Consider the following 20,412-nt stretch of genomic DNA (forward strand, 5'->3'; position numbering starts at 1 on the left):
GCATCCAGAAGGTGGCCAAAGCCATGTTGCAAGATTGCCGGACAACAACCCTGCAAAGTTGGTGTTCGCGACAGATCCTGTTGGCACAAGAAGGCGTGGAGCGCAGAGAGCACGATGGGCTGATCAGGTGGAGCGTGACTTGGCGAGCATTGGGCGTGACCGAGGATGGAGAACGCCAGCCACGAACCGTGTATCATGGAGAAATATTGTGGATTCAGTTTTATCTTGAATTTGATGTAATACGAAATAAATGAATGAATGAAATGAATGAATATTGGCCTCAACAAAAAAATATGCCGCCCACCGGATTCGAACCTATAGCTGCTGCATGAGAGCCCTATGCTCTACTTTGACTTGAAACGATTTTCTGTCGGTAGCTTGTTTTGTACACTAGTACAGTAGTGAAGTTAGCTTGACTTTGTCAAGTGACTTTGGCAGCGCAGTGGTAAGTCAGCTGGCTATCACGCAGGAGCATCCAGTTCAAATCTACATAGGAGCGACGTGAGTGAAAATTTAATTATCGGAAGCAATTTCACACATGAATCACAAAATCAAAATGTATTTGACATGAGTTACAAAATTCAAAATACATTTTCATTTCTGTATGAATTTTGTCAGATATCCAGCTACGTTATATGAACTTTGAAGTTCCAAAATTACTCAAAAATGAAGCTACTTAGAAGGCTAATGAGCAACTTCAAACAAACTGCTTATCTTATAAAGTATGGTAAGTGGGGGCAGGATGGGTCACCTAAGAAATGGATCCCTATAGCTTTCTGAATATAAAGCCTGTATCCGCAATAATCGGGACACAGAAATACAGCTATAACTCTGCAATAGATACAGCAAAATTGCTCACATTTGGCCTAATAACATCCTAAAATGTGTTCATTTCACCAACAAAATTTCATGTGAATCGGTGCAGTAGTTTTTGTTGTAGCAATGAAAGAGTAGTATATGCGCCATTGAATTTTGTACAGCCCCTAGTTTTGCTTGTCTGCCCTTCATTTCATTTATTTAGTTAACATCAAATTCATGATAATACTGAATCAACAATTTGCCGCCATAATACTCGATTTGCAGCTGCAGCTCTCCAACGTCGGTCACGCCCAACACTCGCCAGATCACGCTCCACCTGGTCCGCCCATCGTGCTCTCTGCGCTCCACGCGAACTCCACGACCAACCGGATGGTTAGCAAACACCAACTTTGCAGGGTTGTTGTCCGGCATTCTTGCAACATGCCCTGCCCACCGTATCCTTCCGGCTTTGGCTACCTTCTGGATGCTGGGTTCGCCATAAAGTGCAGCGAGCTCGTGGTTCATCCTTCTCCGCCACACACCGTTCTCCTGCACGCCGCCGAAGATCGTCCTTAGCACCCGTCGCTCGAAAACTCCGAGTGCTTGCATGTCCTCCTCGAGCATCGTCCACGTCTCGTGCCCGTAGAGAACCACCGGTCTTATTAACGTCTTGTACATGGTACATTTGGTGCGGGGGTGAATCTTGTCTGCCCTGTAGCTTTTGAATTTGGCAAAGGAAATGGCTGAAATTTTGAACACAAACCTCTCAATCTACATTTGTTGCATGGGCAAAATTTCAAAAAAATCGATGCACTATCAACAATTTTATAGTCGAAACATGTATTGGGACTGAACGTGATTTTTTCCCCTCAGACAGCAATTAGTCAGCACCATTTATTGTTTCGACTGTACTTTTGAAAGTACTATACCAATAATCATCAAATTTTGCAGGCATAATATACACATAATCAACTACCTTCTGTGAAAATTTCACGGAAATTGGCAGAGAAATTCAAAAGTTATGAATAGGCAAATATTGCACATGAAAAACACGAAAAATTTTCACTAACACTCATCCCTATCAACACCAGTAGTTTTCAAACCAATTGATCAAAGTTGATGAAATTTTGCAAGAAAGTGTCTCTATAAGTATCATAACTGCCAACGAGATTTCATAATTATCATCACAGAACTAAGAACTGTAACGCAAAAGAACCATCTATTATGCGATTGAAAATTTGTCATGATTGTACAAAATGCTTAAAACCATGCCTGTTTGTTTTTCATCCCCAGTTAAAAGTAATGCATCGATTTTTATAAAATTTTGCACACATAATAAACATGTACCAAAGAGTTCTCAGTCAATTATTTGGCCAATTTTACCGATTCATTACAGAGCTACAGCTGTACTTCTGTGTCCCAATTATTGCGGATACAGGCTTTAAATCGCATTTCTCTGTATTCTACCACGACTCTCGATACACTAGTCAGCTATGATATAAGAGTATAAAAAGGTAATAAAGTTTGAAACCTGCTTCTTGACAAACAATTTTCAAAACATGACCCATCTTGCCCCACCTCATTTTAACGGGGGCAAGATGGGTCAGCTATAATAAAACTCGATTTTCCTCCAACAAAAAATACTATATTTTCTAGTTTTTCTCTATACATCTAAGCTTCATAGACGTACAGATTACATGAAGAAAGTGTTGAAACATATCGGTAGATTATTCTCAGAACTAGAAGATTTTTGTTCGGGTAGCCATAAACGGACTTTGAAAACGTATATTTTTTGAAGGAAATGTTAAAAAATATGTTCTCAAATTTTCAGTGCTCTCATCGCTTCGATAATGTAGGTCACAGAATAGCCTTTCCATGAAAAATAAAACATTTTCAAAAACTATGCAAACATACCGAAAAATTAGGGTGACCCATCTTGCCCCGTCTACACAATACACGTAGTTATATGGAATGTATAGCATAAGCAGTATAACGAAAAAATATTTTGTTTTTTTTTTTTCTGTGCGAGGAACGTATAGAATTTTCAAAACAATATACCACTTTTTTGTGTATCCCCGTCGTTCATCTGGGAAAATTATTGAAAGATTCAAAACATATATTGTGCGATTGAAAACGGTACTGACCCTTCTTGCCCCCTGACCCATCTTGCCCCACATACCATACCCTCTTATTTGAACTTTTAATTACTTAGGTTGGCCTTGCAATGTAGTTCGCTTGAGAATCACACGACACTTTGGGCACTGTAGGCACTTTAGTCACTTGGCTCAACTGTCTTGCACGAACGCCGATTTACGAGGGCGAGTTTCATAAGACACCTCTAGAGGAATGCTAGATAGTGCTGAAATAGTTAGTTATGCAACAAGTTGCAAAATAATGATTTTTTCAGCACGAGTCGTACATTTATGGATAAAGCCTGTATCCACAATAATTGGGACACAGAAATACAACAGTAACTCTGCAATATACAGATTTAATTTGCTCAAATTCGGCCTAATAACATCTTAAGGTGTGGTCATTTCACCTACAAAATTTCATGTGAATCTGTGCAATGCTTTTTGTAGTAGCAATGAAAGAGTAGTGCGCCATTGAATTTTGTACAGCCCCCAGTTTTGTGTGTCTGCGCTGTAACTTTTGAATTTGACAAAGGAAATGGCTGAAATTTTGAACGCAAACCTCTCAATCTACAATTGTTGCATGGGCAAAATTTCAAAAAAAATCGATGCACTATCAACAATGTTATAGTCGAAACATGTATTGGGACTGAACGTGATTTTAGCCCCTCAGGCAGCAATTAGTCAGCACCCTTTATTGTTTCGGTTGTACTATTGAAAGTACTATACCAATAATCATCAAATTTTGCAGGCATAATATACACATAATCAACCACCTTCTGTGAAAATTTCATGTAAATTGACAAAGAAATTCAAAAGTTATGAATAGGCAAAAATCGCACATAAAAAACACGAAAAATTTTCACTAACACTAACCTCTATCAACACCAGTAGCTTCCAAACCAAATGACCAAAGTTGATGAAATTTTGCAAGAAAGTGTCTCAATAAGTGTCATAACTGCTAACGAAATTTCATAATTATCATCACAGAACTTTGAACTGTAGCGTAAAAGAACTATCTATTATGTGAATGAAAATTGGTCATGATTGGACAAAATGCTTAAAACCACGTCTGTTTGTTTTTCATCCACAATTAAAAGTAATCCATCGATTTTGATGAAATTTGGTACAAATAATGAACATATACCAAAGAGTTCTCAGTCAATTATTTGGCCAATTTTACCGATTCATTACAGAGCTACAGCCGTGCTTCTGTGTCCCGATTATTGCGGATACAGGCTTTAAATACGATGAATGTAGAAAAAATCGAGTTTTGCAACGAGTTGCATTCAAATTTTTTTGTCATTACGAAAAATGAGATGTGAGTAGGGGTTTTTCTAGGTTACATGCTTCTGCAGATTAATGTACGATTGAGTATCATGGTCAATCACCCTCATTTGACATGCACATCAATGCACATCCTGCAACTGATTACAAGGTCAAAATGAATTAAAAAAAAAGATACTTTTCAGCACAAGTGTCGAAAAGTAGTACTTTTCGGCACTTTTGTTTTAATGAAAAAAAGAAGGCCGTTTAAGCGCTCTTTTGCTCAGTGAAAAATTGATGTTTTCACAACGTAATGGAAAAATAGTTATTTATGCAACAAGTTGCAAAATGATGTTTTTTCAGCACGAGTCGTACATTTATCCAACGAGGCTTGCCGAGTTGGATAAATACGACGAGTGCTGAAAAAATCGTGTTTTGCAATGAGTTGCATACAACATTATTTGTCATTACGAAAAATGAGGTTTGAATAAGATTTTTTATAGGTTACATGCGTCTGCAGAACGAGATACGACTGAGTATCATGGTTCATCAACCTTACCTAACATGTAGTTCATCTTACTATTGATTACACACACGAAAATGGATGTTGGCAAAAGTGCCGAAAAGTACTACTTTTCAGCACAAGTGTCGAAAAGTAGCACTTTTTGGCACTTTTGTTTTAATGAAAAAAGTAGGCCGTTTTAGCGCTCTTTTTGTCAGTGAAAAGTTGACGTTTTCACAACGTATTGGCAAAAATGTCATTTCGACATATCTAAATTCAACCGCATCCAGCATCTAAGTTCAACCTAAGAATATGGTATATTAATAACTAATGCGGCTAGACCAGTTCTACAAGAAAGTCACGGTAAAAAACGATATTTTTCGAATATTTAAAATACACTCATTGCACAATTATGGGTCACTCAAGGAACAATCATTTCATAATATGAATCGTTTTTCATACAAAAATAACACTTTCATTATTTTTATTTTATATTCTCTTCATTGAAACTCCTTTTTATCGTTTTATATAAAAATCTGCTTGTAAAATTCACTCTAAACGATGAAAATTACTAAAATGTTGGTAAATAATGAAAACCACAATAATGGGTCAAAATTGGCTGTGTAACAATTATGGGTCAATTTGTTGCCTATTATGGGTCACTCAAGAGGAATCGTCTCAACAATAATGTTTTTTTCTATTTTTTCAATGAATGATCACTTATTTTCGATAGATCAACTATAGTAGAATCTAAAACTGGTCTCAAACCTCTTAACGAAGCGTGTTTTCACGATTCGGAATCAATTTTTCAAAATTGGGATAAAATCTCCAACACAACCACCGATAAACGCCTAAACGTATGCAATGCCCATGCACGCAGAACACTCAATATTATGCTGCACAAAACAGTGACCCATAATTGTGTGATTTTCGGTGTTCCTTGGCACAATAATGAGTCACTTAAATTTTGCCTGAAATATGCTTTAATTAGCTGCAGTCACATGCATTTCTACATTTAGAACGTAAATTATACCCTTGTTCTGGTGGCGATACCATTTCGCACTTGAAAACCACTATAGCTCGCTTTTACAGAGCTTACAAAGGCAGGGCACGCACTTTCCGATATACAGGGGATGGCCAAAATGTTTGGGATAGGCAACTTTTTTTCTCCCACAAAAAAAACCAACATGCTGTAACTTTTAATAGAGCGCATCAAAAAATCTCAAATTTTGACTGTTTGTCAACCTATTATATGTGCATCATTGGTACAAATTTGGGCTCGATTGATTAATTTTTCTCGAAGTTAGAACCGTTCGGCTAAAACACTATTATTTAGACAACTCATTTTTGAACTGTCATATCTCGGAAACCAGTGAACCGAATTGAATGAATTTTTTAACGATTATCAACAATATATTGATACTTAATACGACGTTATAAAATGTAATATTTTTTCACGGTGAATTAAGTTATACCAGATTGAAATTTTTACCCATATAGAGGAAAATAAGTCAAATTTACAATACCATACAAAAAATACTGAATGTGTTCTTCCTTCAATCTAAATAGGCTCAAATATATCTGATTAAAGATAACTTGATAACAGAAGTGGAAAATCTTCGAATATCAACACTAAAATTTATTGACATTGATGTAAACAAATTACATTTTTTCGAGAAAAATCGAAAAAGTGTCAATCCATGATAATTTGTTTCAATGTTTAAAAAGTACATATGTTTTAATTGTTTGTGAAGCATTTATATATTGTTAGTGTACGTTCAAAATTTCATTCAATTCGGTTCACTGGTTTCCGAGATATGGCACCTCAAAAATGAGTTGTCTGAAAAATGGTGTTTCACGCGAACAGTTCTAACTTTGCGAAATATTAATCAATCGAGCCCAAATTTGTACCAATGATGCACACATAATAGGTTGCCAAACAGTCAAAATTTGAGATTTTTTGATGCGCTCTATGAAAAGTTATAGCTTGTTGAACTTTTTTGTGAGAGAAAAAAAGTTGCCTATCCCAAACATTTTGGCCATCCCCTGTACACAATCGAAGCGTTACTTTGACAGATGGTTTTGTGCCGAACAAAAAATATTGAAAATATGGGTGTTTTGACGTTTAAGCCTGTGTGCGATACGTATAGTGACACAAAACAAATCAACTTATGTACGAAAAATGATTATGGCTAACAAAAGCTTGCAATTAATTAGTATTTATCTATTAAAGTGGCAAGTGACTAATAATTGTGTGTGACCCATAATTGTGCAATGAGTGTAAGTGTCACGGACTACTTTCGAAAAATGCTAATGATATTCATGGTGAATATCAATTGGCATTTTTTCGAAGGTTGTTAGTGACATTTACCTCAAATATTCAAAAAAGAGCGGGTTTTCCGTGACTTTCTTGTAGAGCTGGTCTAGGCTCACAAGTTTTTCATATACCATATTTTCAGGTTGAGTTTCTATAATGAGCTGGATGTGGTTGAATTTAGATATGTCGAAATGACATTTTCAACACTAGCTGAAATACAGATAAAGCAGCCATCAACGATGCAGGAGTGTTCCTTAGATGAGAAACCTTGGTCCTTGGATCGACGTAAAGATATCTAGGAGGAGCAGAACACCGAGCGAGCGGTGAGACTGCAGCATTGCACCTGGCAAAACGTTACAGACGAAAGCGGAAGCAGCAGACCATCCACTTTCGGGAAAAGAAACGCCTCCTGGAGGAAGCGAAGTGCGATAAAACGGAACTACTATACTGTTCTCAAGATACACTGAAGTTCTACTAGAAGCTCAACGTTCCCCACAACAGCCAAGTACTGCGACCTGAAATGTGCACCTCTCGACGGATCAACGTAATTGAAAGATAAAAGTAGCACTTTAGCGAACACCTGAAAGTTGCAGAGAATGCAGGCGCTGAGGATCAAGTCAGCGGTAGGAATAACCAAGTCAACACGGCAGAGTATGGGAATCAACAAAGTTTTTCGCTAAGTGAAGTTAAGGATGTCATTTAACGGTTGAGGAAGAATAAGGCAGCTGGTTAGTATTGTATTGCAGCTGGACTCATGAAAACGGGTCCTAATTCAAGATCTTATTTTAAGCCATGCCACTCCACACTCAACCAAATCACTGGTTCAAAGCCCGTGACAATTCAGAAATCATTGCCAATCCCGAAAACATCTGAATTGAAATATTGATTGCAGCAAAAGTGAAATAAAAATCAGCTGTTGTTTTTTATGATACCACACCTATAAATACGTCCTTCTGCCTTGAGGTTTTCCACCCCACAGTGACCCGCATCTTCACGCCTTCGAGGCCTAGTGCGACTCATGATCCCAGAACCGGCTTGCGTCGCGATGGATAGGTTGGCATGTGATGGAAATCACGCGCGCAGCCCCTAATGGAGCGCAATGATTTTACATAAAATTCACCCCTCGTCTCTGTGGACTGTGGCACTGACTGTCTGCACTTACGTCGATGTTGGCTGCTGACTCCTGACTGGCGGGTGGTAATGGTCGGTGGTAAACTGGCGATAAATCACTTTACTACGCTTTCCACGACCACCTCTTGGAATGGGAAAATTCGGGAGGTTCGGGACGAGCCGCACGCAATGTTTACAGATGGTGTATCTAATCTAAAAAGGATAATAATGTAACTAATGCTTTTATATTGTCTTGTGATGGTCTCTTCTGCCGGGTTGACTTTTTGATCATGATGGAGGGGAAAGTTCGACGCTGTGCGAAGGGATTCCTCTGACGTTGACGGCATATATCGGGATATCGGATTGATTTTCTCGCCGTTTTGTTGTTGTCGGTTGTTGTGCGATACACCGGTGTTATAAGAAAACGTTGACGGTGATGGTAAGGTTTGGGTTCATCCCCTGAAATCATCTGTAGATGCCATTCTATGTCACAAGAAGAGCAAGGGAATTCAAGTCTGTACTGCGAAATTTTGAACATAAAATCCCTTGGGTATCATACATTGGTAAATCTATATTTATAATATGGCATGGAATAAGGACTTTGAATGCTAGTGAGCTTGACGAAAAATACAATGTAGAAGATAGAAGACATAAGATATAAACAGATGGTTAAAAAAGAAGTTGTAAGACTGTAAATAGAAGATAGAACAAAAATATAAAAGATAGAAGGTAGAAAACAGAAGAAAGAAGGTGGAAGACAAATAAATACAAGATAATAGAAAGGAACAAAGGAGATAGAAGATGAAAGCTTGGAGATATGCCAACGAGAATGACAAAAAATGATATCATAGATATCACTACAGATCTTAGAACATGTTTTCAAGCCCTTCTCTGCAAAAATCAAGCAAAAAGTGTCAGTTTTCCAGTTTAAGAAATTTTCATTTCAAAACTTAAGCCGCCTTACTCTACATTCAAGTTGTATCGCACAGTAAACCCTGTGCAAACACCCAACAACGTTTCCGAGACATAAATCAATCAATGAAAGCCCACTTCATCTGGCGCATTCAGCAGTCGGGTCACGTCTCTGCGCCAAAAATCCTGCTCAGACGCTTGAACCAGACTGGAAGATTGTTCGGAAATTTTCTTCCTCTCGTCATAGCACTGGCTGCAGGCAAATCTGTTTCCAACGTTTCAAGGTTGCTTATCTCCCCCGGTCTTAACTGGATCATGCAGATGGGCACTACTGTATGCCACTGTGTTTAGGTTCTTTGCAGCAGTGTAGTCAAAGATTTCCCAGAAACCCACCACAGAAGATGAACTTTTCCAATCAACCCAATTATCGCGCTGGGAACTTTCCTTCTATTTCATGAGCATGCAGATACTGGCTACTGGCTGAGACCAGCTTCGAAAGATTGCTGCAACTATCATAGTTTACGTCTAATGAACCGTATCCATGTGTGTAATTAGGATCTAGCTGGGAGAAACTTTCTGAATTTGATACCGAGCACAATCGGGCTTTTATGGCAAAACTTTATCCTTGATATGGAAATTTTGCATCGATTTGTAAGCTGATTGTTATCTTTTTCACTTCGCACCCCGAAAGGCGAAAGGTGTCGGAGCCACATTTTGAATTCCGATGATTTCAACCAAATCGATCGTTTTGCAAAATCCTATGCTCAAATCGGAAATTGGCTACCCCCTGTCTGGTGAGATGCGACGACCACGTGGTGACGGTGGTGGTTTCGAAGGGGAAACAGCAAGCTGCAGGGGATTTTTGTGATTCGATTTTTATGATGTCATTATGATTTTATGAGCTTGCTTTCTTTCTCTGGTGTCTCGTTGATTGTATGGTTCGTCGAGGGGGAAAACGACGACGACTACCTACGGGATGGCTATTTGAGCTCCCTCCGATGGGCTATATTGGAACGATTTGTTTGATGGTTTGATTGCTTTCCGAGCCGTAGGTGGTCATTGCTCGGATCAGCAGCCGTTTTGGTTGGCAGTTAATTGTCCACATAGACTACCGGGCGGAGAGTTAATTGAAGCAGTAATTCCGTACTGGTGTAAATAGTTTCGGATTATAGTCGCATTTTTCAAATCGCATGCCTCAATTGAGGTAATTAACTTGTTTTTGTTAGCTGTTTGAACTCTCTGTCTCTATCAGAAAACAATGACAGCTAGCAGCAAATCCTCCTGCGTCAAATTAATGAATATCATCACTAATCACCGACAGATTAAAGTAACATGACGTAATTCCTTCGCATCCCGGGCCACAAATTTATAACCAGGTCTCATTTACATAAACATGATATGTGACTGTTTTCCTGTAATCCTTCACCAGCCCCAAAGCATCAAATCATTTTCCTTAGACAAAGGGCCAGGCTCTTCCATCCAACAACACTCCCGTAATGACTGTCTTGTGAGAAACCTGTTCCATCATCCCTGTTCGTCCGGCACATCTTACCCGTAAATCCGCAGTGACATGTGTTGCGTGCTGGTCCGTGGTGACAGACCAACGATGACGACTACAGTCCAACAATGGTCAGTCTTGAAGTAGAGAGCAACCAATCTTATGCTGTGCAGGCAGACTTGGCCACAAATTGATTTGTTTGGCATGAGAAATTTATACTTAGTCCGAAACAGAAAGTCGCACAATCTTGGACAACCCCATCCCGGTCAAGCAGCGAAAGCCGAATAGAAGCTATGGATAACCATACGATATCGAGACACAACGACGGTAGGAATGAGAAGGACATTCGACTGGACAGATGGTTTCGTGTAGCTGGTTTGACACCATGCTTTTAGCATTTCATTAGATGTCAGGAAAATCGATAGTCATACGTGCTTGCTAGTTGGCAATATCGTTGGCAATGGTTTCAACGATTCCTGTTTCACATGACCGTTGTTGGAATGAACACGATCTGTTTGTGGCGAACAGTCAAAATATTTTTTGATGAAATTCTTAAGTCAACTTCTGGTGGAAGTTCATGGAGCTATGAAAATTTGATAGTGCAATTTTAGCGAAAATTCTAATAAAAATTGTTTGTGAATTTGTACCAGAAAACCATGGTAAGTTCCTATTGGAATTTATGATTTTACTAAGAATAGAACTTCCTAGAAAATCTTTGGTGGAACGAATTTCTAGTCGATTTTTACATCTTTTTTTTTTCAAGATTTGTCAGGATTTTTCTTTTACAATTTCCTCAAGCAATATAATCATTTTCGGAATTTCTATATAATTTACTTGCTTAATCCATGAAGAACATCTCTCAAAAATTCAGCCATATTTTCTCTAAGCAAATTTAAGCTGAAATTTTACAAAAAAAAACTCCGTCTAACATTGCTAGAGATCCCCATAAAAATGTTTCAACAGTTTTTGATTTCTATTGAAGCTTTAAAACTATAAAATAACATATGAAAAAAAAATCAGAACGAGTCCCATTGAAATTCCTCAAATAACACATGCATTTTCTGAAAAACTTTGGAAAAAAAAACAAATCATGGGGGATTTTTTGCGAAGTATAGGAAAGCAGCTCTTAGAGAAAATGTGACGTAAAAAACATGCGGCCAATTGGCTTCTATTCCATATTCCATATTTTGAATATTCTGCCGAAATTTTTCATAAGTTTTGCGACAGGGAACCTATTTAAAACCTATTTAAGTCCTTTTTGTAACACAGGTATTGATGACATGATTTTTATTTGCGTGAAGAAATCTCTTGATGATTTGTTACCTTGATTGGTGTGGTAAGATTTTTTTACCATTTTGATGCGTTTACTGTATCATTATCATTGTAAGCAACACTCTATATCCTTTACGGAAATTTTATCTGTTCGATGTTGTGTAGAATAAGTTAGGTCACCTACATGCAGGCTAACGAAATTTTTGGGGAAGCTTTGCAATCATCCACAAAAATCTTATCTATCGGTGAAAGTGGTATCACGGATCTTATTTAAGTTTATGTTAAAAAGAGAAAAGTACAAAAAATCTTGCCTTTTTGATTCTAGTAAATCCCTGTTCGACATTTGTAGTGCTCCGGAATAATTAATTTAACGAGCCTTAAGGCGAAACTGGAAGCATTTCCTCATTTTTTGGTTTTTGATTTTTTATTAAATAACGAAGCAATATTTTCAAAATCGGTTTTCGTTCACGTGTAGAGTATGGACAAAGAATAAGAATATCAAGAATGCCCACTCCGTCGATGCTCGGGCGACACTACCGCAGCGCTATCTGCGGATTAAAGTTCAACTTTCATGCGGTAGTGTGTGTTACTGATTATATGCGAATACCAAACATACAAACACCACCTTCTTTTATGACAAATCACAAACATTGCATTGAGCTTCCACCTTGAAACGTTTAGAGAGCGCCACTTGTCTTGTCGCTTGACGTTTACATGGAAAAAGGCAAGAGAGGGCATTCTTTCTATTTTTATTCTTTGTTATGGATCAGGGTATCTTCTGATTTTTTTACGCGGTAGAAAATCAGAAGATACCCTGATCCATACTCTACATGTGCACGAAAACCGATTTTGAAAATATTGCTTCGTTATTTAATAAAAAATCAAAAACCAAAAAAAAAGCTTCCAGTTTCGCCTTAATGAGCCACAATTTGATTGCCTATTTTCAGGCCATTTTGGGCAATGCAGGCCGAACATTTCAAAAGGTCCTATCTGCATTTGAGAGGCTCTCTTTGTTCACGTTCTCTTTCAATTATTGCAATGTAATGGTACACTTTTCAACTATTTTTGCAGTACAAATCAAAAGACAATTGTTTTGACTATCGTTCAATGCAAGGAGAGAATCATAATACAAATAAACACCTTAAATTATCACGAAAGAGAGGGAAACCAAAGAGAGCCTCTCTTCTGCAGATAGGATCTTTAGACATGTTTGACCTGAATGATCAACAGGAAGTGAAGCAAACCGTTTCCTAACAGAGACATCAAAATGTAGACGGTTTATATGAGCTCAGGAATCAAGGCACCAATTAGAATTAGTGATCCTAAACAAAAGCAAGCTACGAAAACAGTAGCAGATGCTGCGAACTAAAAAGCTAACTGCCAAACAAAACACAATTCCAGGATTATTGATGGACCTAAATCAATAAACGAAACCTCGTCATCCTTTGATCGCACATTGTTGCCCATTTGGGTAACCGGGCACTTCTGATGCTTAGTGTTGTATTGTATCATAGTTGTGTGATGCGTTGTATAATGTTTGACGTTGTATTGTGCATTTATAGTGTTTTGTTGAATTTTTCGTGGCTGGGCGCCAATCGAAAACTAAAATAGAGAATTTGTAGTGTTCCATATTATTCATGTAATAACAGGCAGTAAGAGACACGCGGAATTGAAAAAGAAGCACTTAAAGCATGAAACTTTCTAATGCCACAACGGTGGAAGCGGAGCTGCAAATTTGAAACTGGTTCTGGGGGTAGAATAAGCTGTTCAAGAAGATGGCATCAACCTTTCTATCTTCAGCGAACCTGAAAGGATTTACAACATTGACGAATCAGGGTCCAGGCTTGTTCCACAGGACTTCACGGTAATTTGCGGTCCGAATGTTGAGAACACATATTTTGTTTATAACGATTCCGACAAAGATGGCTACACGGCCCTGTTTTAATGTAATGCTAAGGGAGAGATTACACCTCCGATGATTTTGTACCCAGGAAAGCGAGTGTCACGGAACTTCAGCCATGTTTCAGTCCAGATGTCTTTTCTGTAGGCGTATCCGGAAAAGGTAGGCAGAAATCTAAGACATTCTACGAATACATTACAAATGACTTTTATAATTAGCTGTTGATAAATTGCTTTGCATTCCCTGTCATTCTGCTCGTAGACGGTCATAAAAGTCATACCAGCATTGAATTGACGGAGTTCTGTGCCAACCACGAAGTTGCATTGGTTGCACTTGATCCCAATTCCACAAGGATCCTGTAGCCTTTGGACAGACAAGTTTTTGGACTACTAAAACAGATCTGGAGCAAAGTCGTATGGAAGCATGCATGTTTTGTCAGGAACGCTTAAGTTAAGAAGTTGAATTTTACCTCACTACTCAAAACAGCATTCGACAACTTCAGACATTCTAAGGAGGGCGCGAAAAAGGCGTTCAAACTGTGTGGTCTTTTGACGTGGGATGTAAATGAAATTGATTTCAGAATATTGCCTACAAGTGCGAAGAAAGTCACAAAAAGCGTTGTACCTGAGGAGACGGCAGCGGAAAGTGATTTCAACTCACTATGCCAAAAAAGGTCTTACAAAGGATCAGCTAATCAGATTTGCATCGATCTGGAAAAAGTGATATTATTGATATGTGATATTGATGAGTTGGCACTCTTCAATTACTGGAAGTTTTGAAAAAAATAAGTCGGAAAGGTTGATATTCACAGAAACGCTGCAGCAATTTGAAAATATTACTTACGAGGATAGTAAAGGTAAGACAAAAATAATAATTTCAGGAGTGTCATTTTATATTTCTTATATCAATTATTATATTTTCTGACCATTGGAAGAGATCAACCACCCGTTGAAGACGATGATGGCGGAAATTCCGCACAACATGAACATGGCCTAAAGTTAATGAGAAAAGTGGAAGTCAGAAACAATGGCGACAAAGGATCAAGAACGAAAACAAGAGGAGAATGTCAAAACAACGAAGGCCGAGGAACCAAAATTTGCTTGTATGAAGAAGAAGGAAGAAGAACAGGCAATCATGAAGAAAAAAATATGAGAAAAATTTAACGAAAAAAGAGTCCGAACAGTGAAAGAAAAACAACCCTTCTTCAAAAAGGAAGAAGACGACATTGGATATATTGAAGCCTAATGCTGCAGATAGCTAGTTCTTGTAACAAGCATTGATTGCTAATAAGAAGCAAAGAGAAACGCTATAAAACTGTTGGATATACACTGCAGACGCAAAGTCGCATTTAGGACGGGGCAAACGATGACGGTATGATGAAATTGTTTACTCGCCAAAACTCTTTTGAGCCGTCAGTCATCTAGGCGTTTCGTCAGCCTCGGAGTGTGGGTTCGAATCCCGCTCCAGTCGGGGAAATCTTTTCGTCAAATGGAAAATTCTCCACTGTTATGTGACATATAGCGCCCAAGTAACCAGTAAGCATTTAAAATAGCATTCCTGCAGCATTATAGTTGCCTTTATGGCTAGGCATTTAATGATAATTAGTAATATATACGCCTATAGTGCTACTTAAAAGCAGGTTTGGAAAAATAAAGGGCTGTCTGAGTGCAACACCTTCATTAACGTCGTATCAAAATGTCAAGAATTCGTAACGCTTTGTCGAGCAAAACAAAACAAAAGTAGATTTACGTCTGGTATTCGCTCTCTTGACGTTCCCGCTTCTTCCACACTTTTGCTGAATAAGGTGGTACTTTTTTGCATGTTTTTGTAGTTGTTGGTGTTTGAACTAACGATCCGGTGATTACTGCATCATTTATGCGGCTCAAGTTTCTGCTACACACTCTAGGATATGCCACAACTGCTCCGATGGCGTGCGCTGATTTTACCCTAATATAAAGAAGTAAGTGAAAAGCAGCTTCAGTGCCAACACCTCAAAACTTGTTCACAAAGAGCTATTCCGTTGAGTACAAGGCAATTTCATTACCTTTTCGATTTACCATATGATTCCCACATCTCAATAATTTGATGATCCGTCAAACCATCCACTGATTCATCACATATTCTTCGATGAAACCCTGGACGAAATGAAAAATGATTATGATAATTCGATGGTCATGTTCCCAATCCAACCCAGCTGCAGCAATGTTCGTTGCGGAGCTTTTCGATGAGAAAGGGAAAAACCAATATGCAACTCAGATGTACAAATTTATCAACATAGGCAAAGACTCTGTAAGAGAGAGAGAGAGAGAGAGATAGCATGCGCTGCCAAACATATAACAAATCTCATACTATTTGCTCTTAGCATGTGAAGAGCAGTTAAAAACCACTCTGAATGCTTCCAAGCAAAAACACCTTAAGCAGTTGAAATGCTTATTCACAGCCAAAAGCTTTTGAGCAGCACAGTTTATGCCAATTCAAGGCAGCTATGCATACGAACTGCTTATGTAGGGCAGCAAGCAGTTCAAATGCTCAATAAAGTCTGCTCTACGGCTTATTCAAATGCTTAGTGGTTACCTGGGTGGTTATGTGTGCTATCCGTTGTCTAATGTTAGTGCTTGTTCTGTCTGTAAATCCCTGATTGAATACGATGTAGTGTTGGTGTGGAAAGCGTCTAAGAGTCTTCATAGCCGTAAGGCGATGTCGATAAACCGCATTGGTTCAGTTTAGGTCATCTCAGACTCCCTCGTAGACTAATAAGTTAGTAAGTTAACTTGGATGCAACTTTTGGAGGGTGACTTGTATGGTAAATATCGTACCAAACATAAATCGCTTAAAACTATTAAATTTGATTTGGTAAAACGAAATATTTTGCATGAGTCGTTAACTTGGTGGTAATTGACCTAATAACCTTTTGATTGCTTAAAACAAATATTTCCATGCTTGCAGTCAAAAATGCCCAAAATCGCATATTTTGCCATATAAATTGAGGTATAGCTCAAAATTTGGACGTGCTGGAGCAAATCTGAGCCCGGATTCGGATTCAGCGGCTCAAAATCTGTCAGACACATAAGTTTGCTCTTGAGACAGACCATAAGTTAAATTTTGTTACGCTGTGTTATAAAGCAAATGTTGACCAATTATTGTAGATTTAATTATTTTCTAACATTTAAGACTTTTTTTCCGCCTAATGTGAATAATTTGAAAAACAATACGTGTTGATGTATATAACTTTAACGACTGAGTGGGACAAGGACTAAACTTCATTACAGTTTGATTCTTACGACTCTGAATGCAAAAAAAAGTATTATTTATGAGTTTTTAAACAGGTCCATAGGCAACGTTGCTCTGTAAAACGGATATAAATGCTCTTACGAGTTTAGGTCTATAGCCCTTCTGAAATAGTTTGGCTGTTTGGAATATCTCAAAAAAAATGTTCAATTCACGCGGGGTATTAGATTATAATGAGAAAACAATTCAAATCGAAAATAGCTGCTGTACACAGCAGTAGATTTCAAGAACCGAACTTCAGGACAGTTTGTACGACCCTGGATATCCCAAAAGTACACAATAAAAGAAATCAGTCCTCTAATAGGTCCGGCAACCATAGTTAGTTCTGCAACGTTACTTTGTAAAATCAGTATTAGTATTAGTAAAACTTATGTTATGAGTGTAGACTTCAAGTTCTGCCCTTCGATATAGTTTGATTGGTCTGCAATATCTCAAGAGAGTTTTGAAATGATTCGTACAATTCCAACGGGGTAATAGATAATAATTAAATATGTGATGTTATAGTTTATAGTAAAAATCACCAATGTAACGACTGTACATGTCAAGAAAAAGTGTGGATATCACTGAAAATAACAATTGTATATCAGTCTTCAATCAGATTAAAAGACGAACTAGCAAAGGGCCGAACGTCTCTATAATCAATCCATCAATTCAATCAGATTCAGTAGTTTTAGTTTATTGTGCAACGTTTCTTTGTATAGCGGATATGACTACTGTGAGTATATGTAGATTTGTAGTTCTAAACTCCAAGTTAGTTAGGATGACCTGCATTATCTTAATAATGTCAACGAGTGGCTTCCGAGGTTCCAAGATATTCACAAACTAAGGCAGATTATGCAATGTTACAATTTGTTGCTAAAACAGACCATTTTTGGAAAACTGAATTTCAAAACAGTTTGGAACACGTAGAATATGTAAAGATCTGAAAAACTGTTTAATATTCATTACGAAGACTGTCCAAATCCGTATAAACGTTTAGATTATATGAATGTAAACCATATCGAAAATCAGCATTTAACTTTACCGATTGCAGAGTCTTTTTTATCGAGTAGGTGATTTTATACAGCCATTTTTCACTTGGTATAATATATGACTCCTCCGGCCCTAAAGGCCTTATACCTCGTAGGATATATTCGCTTGAAGAGTTGTTCACTTGCCTGATAATATTTAATAATTTTGAAGATTTCTGTGCTCAAATCCCTGTGTACTGCTTGTACAGGTGATCATTTTACGTACACACTTTTCGCTTTATCATTATCAAAATTGTACATATAAAAGAAAAATTGAATCAAGAAATTATCATTCCACCTACCTGAACACGCGACTCGGTCAGCCCGATCCGCATGGCGATCTCCTCCCGCATAAAGATGTCCGGATAGTGCGTCTTCGAGAAGCACCGTTCCAGTTCGTTCAGCTGCGCAGGGGTAAAGCGAGTTCGATGCCTCTTCTGTTTGCCATTTTTGTCGGTATTCTAGTGGAGAGTAAGAAAAGTTGTTTACTTGGATGGAGCGGACCGGGCGGAACCCAGCGGCAGGACGCTAAGCTACATTTACCTGATCCTGGAGTATGTTGTGCGGCTCACAGAGGCCACCCCCACTTCCCCCGCCGCCGGCCGATCCACCGCCACTGTTGACGTGCAACCGATTGCCATTGCTGTCCGAACTGGCCGAGTTAGGAACCGGGCCAAAACCGTTGCCACCGTGTAGCGACGTAATGCCTGCCTTTGGCAGGTCACACTCTTTTGGCCCTGCGGGATGAAGAGGAACACAAAGGCCAAATGTTAAAACTAATCGCACTTATTGATTTTTATGTTCGATTGTCGAATTTGATAATGAATAGTCGAACAGTGTTAATTAGTTAAAGCCAGTTCTAAATGCATTCTATGCACACTTTTCAATAGAAGGAACATAGAGTTCCAAATGGCACACCGTCAGAGTGCACACTCGATTCTCATTACTTTAATGTCAACCTGTTCCGGACATGGCCCAACAACGACATACGACTCTTGCCAATGGATGTGAACAAAACGAAAATGCATTTTACACGTTTCGATTTTCCAGAATCTTTCCCCAACTTTACAGCAGCTGTGCCGAAAGCGCGTGACACTAGCAGACACTTGTTCTCTATACCTTCGCCTCCATCACACTACTACTGCTGCCACCACCAAACAACTAAGCGACGAAATTCTACTTTACGATAAATGCAATTCACTTCCCCCGCAATTCGCCACCTGGCCACGAAATTCCATCTGTCGTGAAATCAGAAGCACTCGTTCCTCACCAGAGAGCACAGGTGGGCGGATTCGCCAACCATTTCCTACCACCATCATCAGGCACCGGGCCGCCATCGCATCGCATCGGGTCACGTACGGAGCACGTTCATCTACATAAAACGTGGCAGCATAAAATAGGTTTTAATAAAATTAAATTAAACATTATCACCGCTTTCAACGGTTTCGTTTTAAACCCTTGGCCATTCCTCCCGCCGGTCCATTCCGTCCTGATGGAGCTGGAATTGTGTTTGGATGGAGGGACAAACTGAATAAAGGGGGCCATTCCGAACGGCCATGTCGCCATCTCATTCTCCTCAGTTTCGATTGAGTTCTGGTCTGGAAAAGTGTTCTCAGGTGGAATCGTTTTTCACACCTAGCAATCCAACGCAACGGTTGAAACAGGGGCGCCAAAAGTTAAAAAAAAAACCTTATATTATTGCTCGTTGTGAAGATTTATAGATTCCGACGCAAATAAATAATTAGACTCATTTTCAGCGTAGGTGCGTTATAAATGTTTGTTTACAATGCAAAACTATCACCGTGTACCTAACAACACAGCGTAAAACATTCACCAGGACGTGGCCTGGTTTTATATCTGTGGGCCCACGCAAGAAAAATCCACGCAACTAATTTTCGCGCAGGAGTCTAAACAGGTGGAATCTCCGCAATACTAGACGGTTTCCACCCCAAATCACCGATCGACCAGACTTGATGGTTCATGATTCGAATGAAACTTGCCAGTTCTTTTCAAAACATGGTTTGCTCTGAAAAAGTTGATCAATTCTACAATGATTTTTCATTTGTACTTAACTGACTTGATAGATTTCTCTTCATCGATTCTTTCTTTTGTTTATAACTTGATCAAAACAAACTAAATCATTATTCTCCCTGTTTCTATAGCAAGATGTATCCATTCCTTATAGATTTTGCGTTGCGTTGCGTTGCGTTGTGTGGTAACGGAGTAATTCGTAGATTGCATACTGAAAGTTGTCATGTTAAAACTTTAATACTTCTATTCTAATTGCTTATGGGATGCTGTTTGGGAAGGAACAGCTATCTAATCAGAGGTTGAAGTAAGAAAGACATGAGAACTTTCATTGCCGGCCACACCCATCTTCTCCGTTACGAGGATTGGAAAGGATGTG

At 38.6% G+C, this 20,412-nt stretch overlaps 1 protein-coding gene across 4 annotated transcripts in view; it reads right to left on the reverse strand.

The window, feature by feature from the left end:
* LOC109426672 (homeobox protein orthopedia) overlaps window positions 1–20,412 on the reverse strand; it is a 138,952-nt gene that overhangs the window by 78,762 nt on the left and 39,778 nt on the right. For 3 of the 4 annotated variants that reach the window (XM_019702204.3, XM_019702205.3, XM_019702207.3), the window contains exons 2-3: window positions 18,549–18,742; window positions 18,308–18,466 (exon numbers count right to left, since the gene is read on the reverse strand). In XM_019702204.3, the coding sequence (XP_019557749.1) occupies window positions 18,308–18,466; window positions 18,549–18,742 (353 nt within the window). The remainder of the gene's footprint in view (window positions 1–18,307; window positions 18,467–18,548; window positions 18,743–20,412) is intronic. The other variant, XM_019702206.3, reaches the window with a different exon arrangement.

This window comes from Aedes albopictus, chromosome 2 (assembly GCF_035046485.1).
Source record: "Aedes albopictus strain Foshan chromosome 2, AalbF5, whole genome shotgun sequence".
Classification (NCBI taxonomy): domain Eukaryota; kingdom Metazoa; phylum Arthropoda; class Insecta; order Diptera; family Culicidae; genus Aedes; species Aedes albopictus.